Source organism: Thecamonas trahens (assembly GCF_000142905.1).
Source record: "Thecamonas trahens ATCC 50062 unplaced genomic scaffold supercont1.15, whole genome shotgun sequence".
NCBI lineage: Eukaryota > Apusomonadida > Apusomonadidae > Thecamonas > Thecamonas trahens.
Window position 1 is genome coordinate 14,164 of NW_013657665.1, and position 10,616 is coordinate 24,779.

The 10,616-nt window shown below is 64.6% G+C and overlaps 5 protein-coding genes across 5 annotated transcripts in view; 2 read left to right on the plus strand and 3 right to left on the minus strand.

The window, feature by feature from the left end:
* Positions 1 to 459: 459 nt before the first annotated feature.
* Positions 460 to 2,092, plus strand: AMSG_02458 (uncharacterized protein; the record flags this gene model as incomplete). The annotated part of the gene is made up of 2 exons (XM_013903923.1): positions 460 to 978; positions 1,124 to 2,092. 2 exons carry the CDS (start codon positions 460 to 462, stop codon positions 2,090 to 2,092), a joined length of 1,488 nt encoding a protein of 495 aa, XP_013759377.1.
* Positions 2,093 to 2,098: 6 nt separating this feature from the next.
* On the minus strand, positions 2,099 to 3,072 carry AMSG_02459 (mRNA decapping enzyme). Its single transcript, XM_013903924.1, has one exon. The coding sequence runs from the start codon at positions 3,054 to 3,056 to the stop codon at positions 2,109 to 2,111; it is 948 nt and encodes a 315-aa protein (XP_013759378.1). The 5' UTR covers positions 3,057 to 3,072; the 3' UTR covers positions 2,099 to 2,108.
* A 101-nt stretch (positions 3,073 to 3,173) lies between these two features.
* AMSG_02460 (uncharacterized protein) lies at positions 3,174 to 4,634 on the minus strand. The gene has a single exon (XM_013903925.1). The coding sequence runs from the start codon at positions 4,448 to 4,450 to the stop codon at positions 3,206 to 3,208; it is 1,245 nt and encodes a 414-aa protein (XP_013759379.1). The 5' UTR covers positions 4,451 to 4,634; the 3' UTR covers positions 3,174 to 3,205.
* Positions 4,635 to 4,673: 39 nt separating this feature from the next.
* Positions 4,674 to 9,808, minus strand: AMSG_02461 (disintegrin; the record flags this gene model as incomplete). The annotated part of the gene is made up of 3 exons (XM_013903926.1): positions 4,674 to 7,080; positions 7,119 to 8,808; positions 8,859 to 9,808. 3 exons carry the CDS (start codon positions 9,806 to 9,808, stop codon positions 4,720 to 4,722), a joined length of 5,001 nt encoding a protein of 1,666 aa, XP_013759380.1. The 3' UTR covers positions 4,674 to 4,719.
* A 519-nt stretch (positions 9,809 to 10,327) lies between these two features.
* AMSG_02462 (small nuclear ribonucleoprotein E) overlaps positions 10,328 to 10,616 on the plus strand; it is a 917-nt gene continuing 628 nt past the window's right edge. Inside the window, exon 1 of the mRNA XM_013903927.1 lies at positions 10,328 to 10,394. Coding sequence (XP_013759381.1) covers positions 10,359 to 10,394 — 36 coding nt within the window. The 5' untranslated portion in view covers positions 10,328 to 10,358. The remainder of the gene's footprint in view (positions 10,395 to 10,616) is intronic.

Genomic DNA, 10,616 nt, shown 5'->3' on the forward strand with positions numbered 1-10,616 from the left:
TTCCCCCGCTCCGCCCCCACCCCCCCCCCCCCCCAACCCTGGCATGACCACCACCACCACCACCATGCATTATTTTAACGTTCGCCATTGATTAAAATGGTGACGGCTCGGTGACGACCAGTGACAGCTGCTGGTCTTTCATGCCCATTCGATGGAAAGAGCATTTTTTGCCACCACAAGGGGGTGCTGCTCCAGGCTGACCTGACCTGCCCGGTCCTTCCCTCCCGGTCCCCCGCCCAATCCCTCTCCGCCCTTCCCTCTCTCCCTCTCCTTGACCTCGACTTGCTGCCCATCATCAATATGGTCATGCACTTGGTCTCTACCTCCATCTTTGCCAATACTGGTTCGGCTGCTCCCTTGTACTCGCCTATGTCGTCTCCGGTCTGTGGGCTCACCTCCCCCCCCTCCCCCCCCCCCCACTCCTGTGGCGTGTGTGACGACAACAGTCAGAACAAGGTCATGAACTACTCAGAGATCCAGGTCAAGGTTCGTGAGGCGACAAACAACGAAAAGTGGGGCGCATCAGGATCGCTCATGTCGGACATTGCCGCTGCTACCCATGACTACACTCAGTATCGTGAGCTGATGGAGACGCTGTGGAAGCGGCTGGATGCCGATGGCAAGAATTGGCGCCATGTCTACAAGGGCCTCCAGCTGCTGCAGTACCTCATCATCAACGGCTCGCCGAGGGTCATTGACGACGCTCACGACTCCATCTCCCGCATTCGCACTCTGGCCAAGTTCCAGCACGTCGACGACGAGGGCGTCGACCAGGGCGCAAACGTTCGCCATCGCGCAAAGGACATTGTCGACCTACTCAACGACACTTCCCGCCTCCGTGCCGAGCGCAAGAAGGCCCGTGAGAACAAGAAGAAGTACTCGGTCGCCCTCTCCTCCTCGGGCGGCCTCTCGTCTGCAAGGGCTCGGCGCGCTACGGCCGCTCCTCCGGTGACCGCTCCGGCGACCGCTCCGGCGACCGTTCGGACGACGCTCACTACACCAGCTCTCGATACTCGGACGACCGCTCCGCTCCCCGCCCCCGCCACGACGACTCTGACAGCACCCGCTCGCGCCCGCGTGCCCCGTCAGGCGACTCCGCCGCCGGTTGCCGCCCCGGCCCCAGTCGCTGCCCCGGCCCCGCTCGGTGGTCCGGCTCCGGCCGCCGCCCCGGCCCGCGCCGGCCCGCGCCGCCAACCTCATCGACTTTTCTGCCGCACCTGCGCCTGCGCCTGCGCCTGCCCCGGCCCCGGCCCCGGCTGCCGCCCCGGCTGCCTTTGGCGACTTTGCCGCCGCCTTTCCCACTCCTGCCGCTGCTCCACCCGCACCTGCACCAGCCACCTTTGCCGCCGCCTTCCCAACATCGGCCGCAACACCTGCTCCGGCACCGGCCGCTGCTGCGCCGTTCGGTGACTTTGCCGGCGCCTTCCCGACACCGGCCACAGCACCTGCTCCGGCACCCGCCGCTGCTGCGCCGTTCGGTGACTTTGCCGCCGCCTTTCCGACGCCGGCGGCCGCGCCCACTCCGGCAGCCGCGCCTACCCCGGCGGCTGCGCCCGCCCTCGGCCCCCCGCTGCTGGGCTCGGGCTCGGGCGGAGGCCTGCTCGACTTTGGCGGAAGTGCCGCGCCCACCTCGACGGCCGCGCCCGCCGCCCCGGCCCAGGCCGCCGTCCCCAAGGCCAACGTTGACCCGAACGACCTCTGGGCTGCCGTCTCGCTCGACTTTGTCAACGACGCCGCGCCCAAGCAGGCGCCCAAGCCGTCCAAGTCGCTCGACGGCTCCATCCAGGCCATTGACACTCGCGAGGTCAAGACCGCCGACGGCTCGGGCGGACCCAACTACTTTGTCAACGTCCCGCAGACCACCGCCCGCACCCCGGCCTTCGGCGGCCTCGGCGCAGGCTATGCCGGTCGCCCGGCCCAGCAAGCACCTGCACCCGCGGGCTTTGGCGCCTTTGGCGCCCAGACAACTGCGCCCGCGCCAACTGGCTTTGGCGCATTTGGCGCGCCCGGTACCAACCCGGCACCGGGCATCGGCCAGCAGGGCTTTGGCGGCGTCAAGCCGTACTCGCAGCCTGGCGTTTTCTGGCAATGAATAATACACTGACCTTTTACCGTGGCACATCGTGTGGCCGTGCATTGTACGCCGCGTGCGCCGCCTCGAGCACAGACCCGCGCTGCAGCAGCAAGCCAAGCGTTGCCTGCTGGTAGTACTCGTCGCCAAACGCCGCAAGGTTGCCGATGACGTCGTCCAGGAGGTGCGCCCGCCCCAGCGAGGCGTCGGCAATATCGCACTTGACATGCGTGATGTGGACGTGAAAGTGAAAGTAGGACGGCACGTAGTGCACAAACGCCTGCAGCTCGCTCACTGGCACCCCATAGTGCGCCGCCACCGCCGCCTTGCCTGGCCCGGCAATGTTGCGCAGCAGTGGAAGATGCTCCGCCCGCAGCGATCGCAGCGTCCGGATCCCACGCCGGTGCGGGAGGACTACCACATACAACTGCTCGGCATTCGCCCCGTCCCACTTGAGGTCAGGGAGGAGCACAAAGCCAGTGTCGACGTCGTCGTCGGCAAAGATGACCCGATCCGCCTCGGCCTTGCCCTCGAGGATGTTGTAAACCCACGCCAGCGCATCTTCGCCAACCGAAGCCACATATGCCTCGGTCACCAGTCGCGCCGCCTCGCCGGTCTCGCTGATCATCACCATCTCTGCGGCAGTGTACTTGGCGACGTGCTTGTCAGACGCTGGGCAGATGACATCCACGTTGACTCCGCCGATGGCACCAGCATCGTCCTCGCCACGACACACACCATCATACTTGGCATACACATCGTTCTGCAGCGTGCACCCAAGCTTCATCTCGCCGCTCGCCCACTTGCTCAGCTCGGCAAGTTCCGAGCACGGCAGATGCTTCTTGGTGACGCGGACAACTGCCCGCTCGCCCGCCAGCTCGCCCTCCAACGCCACATACTTACTCTTCTCAGAGCTGGCCAGCACTCGCTTGGCCTTGAACTCTGCCAGACTCTCCAACGACGCCAGCTCGGGCCTCGCCGACATGTTGTTTCACTTGGCCTCTCGGATGGAGATGAGTGTCGGCCGAGACCCAACCAAGGTCCGGCCAATGCCCGTGTCCGAGCCGAGGCTGTCGCCTGCACCACCGCCATCACAAACGCACGCGCACAACCACATGTTAATCACTGACCTTGTTACACTTGGATGTATGAAGAGTTGTCATCTGAAGACGTTGAGGTGACCGAGCGGCGGCGGCGACGGCTGCCGGTAAACTCTTGCTCAAAAGTGGCCAGGTCCGAGTAGTAGTTGCGGACGAGCACGACGCAGGGAATGATCAGGATGGCGAGGACGGCGATGCTGATGACCGTCACAATTCCGTTCTCGTTGCGGAGCGAGTCTTGCGAGACAGAGTCGTCAGAGTAGTACACGTAGTACACACCGACATTGACCACAAAGATAGCAACGGTAAGGCCGACCATGAGCCAGAACACAAGCTTGGCACGGCTCGCCTTGGCGCGCGCTGTCGTCGCCGAAAGCAGGATGCAGCTGGTGACCAGCATGCCGAGGCCAACGGCAATCGCGCCTACGCCGACCACCCACGACATCGTCTCGTCCTGCCCGTCCTTGGTCGCCACCAGCGGCATGTCAAACGGCAGCACAATCCAGATCGCCGCCACAATGGCAGCAGCCGCCAGCAACATCCACCACAGCGCCGTGGCACGCATCGAGCCTACCGCCGGCCGCCGATCAGGCCGGTACTTTTCCCGCACTCGCTGCGCTTCGGCCCGCAGCGCGTGCATGCCGTCCGACGACAGCGACGCGACGTCGTCGACAAGCTTGCGGTCGATGACCACCACGTCCACCTTGTCCACCTCTTGGTCGGTCGTCGACGGCTCTGACTCGCCTGTCTGCCTCGCCTTGGCTTTCTTCTTAGCCCGGGCCTTGGCCTTGGCCTTGGCCTTCTTCCTCCGCGACCGGCTGCTCTCCAGCAACGGCACCGCGCCGTCGCTCTCATCATCAGCATGGATGATAAGGGCCACCTTTTCTTCCTTGTCATGCGTCGCCACCTCGCAGATCTCGTCGACAGTTCGATTGAGTGCATCCAACTCTAGTCCGGAAGGACTCTTTCCCAGCACTGGAACTCTCTCCGCGCCGTTCTTGCCCGAGCCAGCCTTGATCCCGGCCATCATCACACCGCCAGCATCATCGTCATAGTACGCGTACTCGTAGCCGGACTCTTCGTCACTATCACCATCGTCATCACTGCTATCGTCGTTGCTCTTGTACTCGTACTCGTACTCGTAATCGCCACTCTCCTCGGAATCAGCATCGGTATCATCATTCCCAGTCTCAGTCTCATCAGTCCCCGTCTCGGTCTCCGTCTCCGACTCGGACATGCTCTCGTACTCGTACTCGTACTTGTAGTCACCAGACGACATGCTTGCAACCACAACCACAAGCTACTTGCTTGAACAAGCAAGGTACGGCTGATAGGCAAAGAGGTGCAACACCAAGAGTGGGGGCGGGGGAGGTGTGCGTGTGCGTGTGTGGGTGTGTGGGTGTGGTAGGTGGGTGGGTGTGGCGGGAAACGAGCACAGTGCCACCAACCAAAGTCGGGCGATTGTTCGTTGGTGGTTGATTCGTCGCCAGCGTGGGTTCGCGTTGTTCGTTTGAGAATACTATTTACTTCCCACAAAACGAGAAACAGTTACCGCCGCGGAACAGGGGCAGGGCGGGCGGTGGTGGTTTCGTTGGCGATCTTCTTGAGATAGGACATGGGGAAGATGCCAGTGGCGCCAGTGGCAATCATATTGCCCGAGCCCCATCCGTCATCGTACTGCTCTTTGACTAGGAGCCGGTCGCCGACGGTGAATGAGAGCTCGTCCGACTCGCGGCCCGCAAATGCGTAGATGGCCTCCCAGGTCTCGCCCTCCGCGGGCCTGACCGGCGCTGGCGGCGAATCAGCCGTGATCGCAGCAAAGCCGACCGGGCCTGGTGTGGCGAGCTCAAACTCCATGTCGTTGCCAGCAATGGTGCTGGTGTCGTCGTAGGTGCCAAAGTTCATAGCAGCCCTCTTGTTGGACCGCCGCCTCCACACGGTGGCGATGGCGACGGTGAGGAGGCAGCACGCAGCGAGGCCGGTGCCGACTGCAATCAGGAGCCACGGCTTGTCCTTGGCGTTGGCGATCGAGATCGGCGACGACGGCGCCGCCCGCCCGGTGTTGATGTCACGGGCCACGACTTCAAAGTCGACGCTTGCCACGCCCGGCGCCCGGAAGACCGAGATGAAGAGCAGGCCAGAACGGGTCGAGTTGATGACAAACGACTGCTCCTCGAGCTCGGGCGCTTCCGACCGGTACTCGTGGATGACGAGACCCTCGGCCTTGGCAGGAATTTCCGAGAACGAGCCGTAGAGGAAGACGTCCGACGTGGCCCGGGTGCTCGCCCCGTTTGCTCCGCGGGTCGGTCGGACCGAAACGACAATGTCGACGCCGCCCTGGACCACCAGCGAGTACGCCCGACCCTCGCGCGTGCTTTCAAGCGCGTGCGAGAGGGCAAAGCCGAGGTTGAGAGGGTCCGGCCCGATCGAGCACGACGGGTCCGAATCCCAGCCAAAGGTGCACTCGCAGACCGAGTGGCAGCAGAGCCCGTTGAGCCCGCACCCACCTGGACAGCTGTTCTCGCCCTCGCACACCGCGTCGATCCCGTTGCATGCATCGTTGATGGTGCAGTCCTGCTGGTCGTCGCAGCTCGTGCCTGCAGGCGCTGGGTCGTTGTGGCACACCTCGTCGCCGCCGCACGTGTCGATGGTGCAGTCGAGCCCATCGTCGCACTGTGCGTCGGTGAGGCAGCAGAACGGCTGCGTAGTGCACGTTCCGCCACCGTCGCACAGCCCGTTGCACGTCGGCGTCGAGCACACCTGGGTCGTCGGCTCAAACTGGCATCCGGATGAGCAGCAGTCGCCGTTGTCCGTGTTCCCGTCGTCACACTGCTCGCCAGCCTCCAGGATGCCGTCGCCGCAGGTGAAGAGGCACCCGGCCGGGTTCGACCCGACGCATGCGTTCGGCCCGCTTCCGTCACAGGTATCGCTGGTGCCGTCACATGCAAAACCGTTGTCACACGAGGTGCCTGGCGGGAGGAAGGTGTCAGCCGGACAATCGTCCGAGCTCGCACTGCACACCTCGGGCTGGTCGCACAGATTGCCAGCTGCTGAGCGGCAGACCTCGCCGGCCCGCCTCGCGTTGGCCGGACACGCGCCCGAGCTGCCAGTGCACCGCTCCTCGACGTCGCACACGCCGGCGACCGGGCGGCACACTGTAGCCGACGACTTGAATCCGTCGGCAGGGCACGCCGCCGAGTTGCCCGGGCAAGTCTCGGCGTTGTCGCACGGCCCGGCTGCAGCCCGGCAGACATACGACGACGGCCGGAAGCCGTCGGCAGGACACGCCGCCGCGTTGCCAGGGCAGGTTTCAGCCACGTCGCATCCACCGGCAGTAGGCCGGCACACATGCGACGACGGCCGGAATCCATCGGCCGGGCAGCTCGCCGAGTTGCCAGGGCACGTCTCGACCACATCGCACGGACCGCCCGACGCCCGGCACACTGTTGCCGAACTGCGGAAGCTGTCGACCGGGCAGCTCGCCGAGCCACCGGTACAGGTCTCCGCGACATCGCAAAGCCCGGCCGACGCGCGGCAGACAACCGAGTTTGGCTGGAAGCTGTCTGCCGGGCACGCCGCCGACGAGCCGGTGCAAGTCTCGGCCACGTCGCACACGCCTGCCGACGCGCGGCAGGTGAACGACGACGGACGGAAGCTATCTACCGGGCACGCCGCCGACGAGCCGGTGCAAGTCTCGGCTAGGTCGCAAGCGCCCACCGACGGGCGACAGACAGTCGCCGACAACGCGAGGCTGTCTGTTGGGCAAGTCGGCGACGAGCCGGTGCAGGTCTCGGCCACGTCGCACGGCCCAGCCGCCGGGCGGCAGACCGTTGACGAGCTCTCGAGCTCGCAAGTCGACGAGCAGCAGTCGCCGTTGACCAGGTTGCCGTCGTCGCACTGTTCGCCGGCCTCGACCACACCGTTGCCACACGCACACGTCGTCGGACCAGAGCATGTTCCGGCCCGTCGCATGTGTCTGGCGACGAGCACACGTCACCGTCGTTACACGAGGTGCCGGCTGGCGCAAAGCCGTCGGCCGGGCAGGACGCTGACGAGCCGGAGCAAGTCTCGGCCACGTCGCATGTGCCCGCTGATGCGCGGCAGACTTGCGAGGACGGCCGGAAGCTGTTGGCCGGGCAGGAAGCCGATGAGCCAGTGCAGGTCTCAGCCACATCACACACGCCTGTTGAGGCGCGGCAGACGTACGAGGACGAGCGGAAGCTGTTGGCCGGGCAGGAAGCCGACGAGCCAGTGCAAGTCTCAGCCACATCACACACGCCTGTTGAGGCGCGGCAGACGTACGAGGACGAGCGGAAGCTGTTGGCCGGGCAGGAAGCCGACGAGCCAGTGCAAGTCTCAGCCACATCACACACGCCTGTTGAGGCGCGGCAGACGTACGAGGACGAGCGGAAGCTGTTGGCCGGGCAGGAAGCCGACGAGCCAGTGCAGGTCTCAGCCACATCACACACGCCTGTTGAGGCGCGGCAGACGTACGAGGACGAGCGGAAGCTGTTGGCCGGGCAGGAAGCCGATGAGCCAGTGCAGGTCTCAGCCACATCACACACGCCTGTTGACGCGCGGCAGACAACCGAGTTCGACCGGAAGCCATTGGCCGGGCAGCTTGCTGACGAGCCAGTGCAGGTCTCGGCCACATCGCACACGCCCGCCGACGCGCGGCAGGTGTACGACGACGGCCGGAAGCCATTCGCAGGGCAGCTCGTGGAAACGCCGTTGCAGGTCTCGGCCACGTCGCACGGACCGGTCGATGCGCGGCAAGTTGTGCCCGCCGTCGCCACAGCATTGGCCGGGCAGCCGGCTGACGAGCCAGTGCAGGTCTCAGCCACATCGCAAACACCGACCGCCGACCGACAGGTGTACGACGACGGACGGAACTGGCACGCCGAGGTGCAGCAGGCCTGCGACGGCGGGTCGCACTGCTCGCCGGCCTCAACAATCGAGTTGCCGCACGAGGCACCCGAGCCCGACGGCGGGCCAGAGTAAAGGATGCGGTACTCGCCGAGCGAGCCGTAGTCGGTGTATCCGGTTCCGGTGGGGGAGCCCTTGCCGACGCCGTCGACACGGAGGTAGTAAGTAGTGCCGGCAACGCCCGAGTATGTGACGACGGCCTTGACATCGGATGCAGGGTTGACGGTAGAAACGAGTGAAGAGCCGGCGTACAGCCGGGCCTCGATGTCGAGGTTGTAGTAGTTGGCCGACGCCGGCTCGACGGTAAAGGTCATCGAGCCCGACGAGCCAATGGTGATCTTGAAGTAGTCGACGTCGGTGCGGGTCGAGATGAAACCAGATCCGGCCGGGGTTGAGCCGTCGTTGAGGGTTGTGCCCGAAGTCCGCGAGTTGGAGTGGTCATCGGCGCGGAAGCCAAAGCCGTTCGAAGAGCCACCCACGATGGCGAGGTCATCCTGCTGCTGACTGGCGTCAGCATACTCACCGCGTGACCACTGCACAAGGTCCTGGTAGTAGCCGACGCCCATGATGGGGGCCCAGCCGGTGATGCCCGAGCCATGGCCGGTGTAGTAGCCGGCCGACGAGGTGCCATCGTGGGAGAGACCCATGTTATGGCCGACCTCGTGCGAGCCAGCCTCGCCACAGAACATGGCGTTGCCTGATCCGAGGCGCCTGGTGAAGACCCACGACGGCTGGTAGTTCTGGTTGGACCGCGAGAAGACGCCGACGTAGGCGACGCCGCCGGCGTTCGGTACCACGCGTCGGTGATGGTAAAGACGCAGCGGACACGGCGGGACTCGGAGACGGCGTTGTAGACGGCAACGTTGGTGGTGACGGTGATCTCGAATGGCGCGTAGTCTTCGGCCATAAGCTCCCAGATCTGCGAGATGCGGGCGAGCTCGGTCGACGAGAACGAGTTTGTGTTGGAGTCGATGTCGTACGGACCGGCAACAATGCTTCCCCACGCCGAGCCGGACGCGTCGTGTCCGTCAAAGTCGAGAAAGATGACGTACGGCGAGCCGGGCTTGGAGTTGTGGAGCGGCGGGTTGAGGACGCGGGTGGCGATGGTGTCGCGTGCCGGGTCGTAGTCGTCGTTCGGGTCCTCCGCCGCCAGTGCCGTCTCGCGGCAGATGTGCTCATCAATGTGGATGCGCCGGAGAAGAACATGGCCGTCGACGCCATCAGCCTGGGTCTCCCACCGGAACGCAGTGTCGTGGTCAAAGAGCGAGAGCTCGCCAAAGACGTGCTCGCCCGAGTTGGTGATGTGGAGGGAGAACCGCCCGCCAGAAGCAAAATGCGACGGCGAGCCGGCGAGACGGTCCTCAGCAGTCAGCGGTGCGTCCGGCGAGTCGACAACCCGCCCGATAATCATCAGCTCAGAGCCGTCGTCCGAGTGGCTCACCGAGACTGCACGGCCGTAGACCGGGCCGAGCTCGGGCGCCACTTCGGCCGAGAGCACCTCGAGTACAGGGATCTCGTGGAGGAGCAGGTTGGTGTTCCGCATATCCGGATGAACGTGCACCTTGTGCACCGTCCGCGGCAGCTGGCTCGGGTCAGCAAACCGTGCAGCCACAGGATGCGCATCGTGGTGCGGCGACGACGTGTCGTGGTCAGCCACCTTTGTCGCTGCAGGGAAGAGCGGCAGAACGTCAGCAGTGGCAACAGCCACCATACACACAGCCACCAAGAGTAGCATACGCATACGGTACATGGCTGTGGGCGGACCGAAGGGTTGGGGGTTGGGGGGGGGGGGGTGAGCGGAGGGCGGGGAGGAGGGCGGAGGGGAGGGGGAGTGACACGATTGTGATCATGGCCTGTGTTCAACCAGAGCGAAGAAGGGCCAAAAAAAGGGTATTGTCAGAAGAACACACCAAGCGTCAGCCAACAACCACCGCCATGGGCAGTGGCGCCAACTTCAAGACTAACTGGGTAGAGCGTGCTGTGTCTGGTACGTACTTTCTCGTGTGTGAGACGAGGGAATACACCTACGACCATGACCTCCTTGGCTGTGGCCGTTGGTGGCAGGCAGAGGTCAGTCGGTGGCGGCCATGCTTGCGGCGCACGACCTTTTTCCGCTCGCCGACGACGACTCGGCGACTCGGCTAATGGTCGGTTCGGTTGGTTCGGTCGGTCGGTCGGTCGGTTCGAGCGACGGTCGGTCTCGCAGGCCAGAGGGGCCAGGCCTGTGGCATCTGTCTTGTTGTATTCTCCAGAGGGCAGCCATGTCGGAGACTGGAGAGGCGATGACACAACCTATTGTAAGTGGTGGGTGGGGGGTTTGGTTGAGCTGGGGGTGGCGGGGTGGGGGTGAGGTGAGAGGGAATGTGTAAAGTGGGCGGGGGAGGGGGGGACGGGGAGGAGGAGGATGGGGGGGTGGAGGCTGGTTGGACTCACGGTATATGTGTGTGTGTGTGTGTGTGTGTGTGTGTGTGTGTGTGTGTGTGTGTGTGTGTGTGTGTGTGTGTATGTGGGTGGGTGGT

Excerpts from the sequence above, each read along its gene's own strand:
- AMSG_02460 (XM_013903925.1), bottom strand. The coding sequence starts at position 4,450 with ATGTCGTCTGGTGACTACAAGTACGAGTACGAGTACGAGAGCATGTCC.
- AMSG_02459 (XM_013903924.1), bottom strand. The coding sequence starts at position 3,056 with ATGTCGGCGAGGCCCGAGCTGGCGTCGTTGGAGAGTCTGGCAGAGTTC.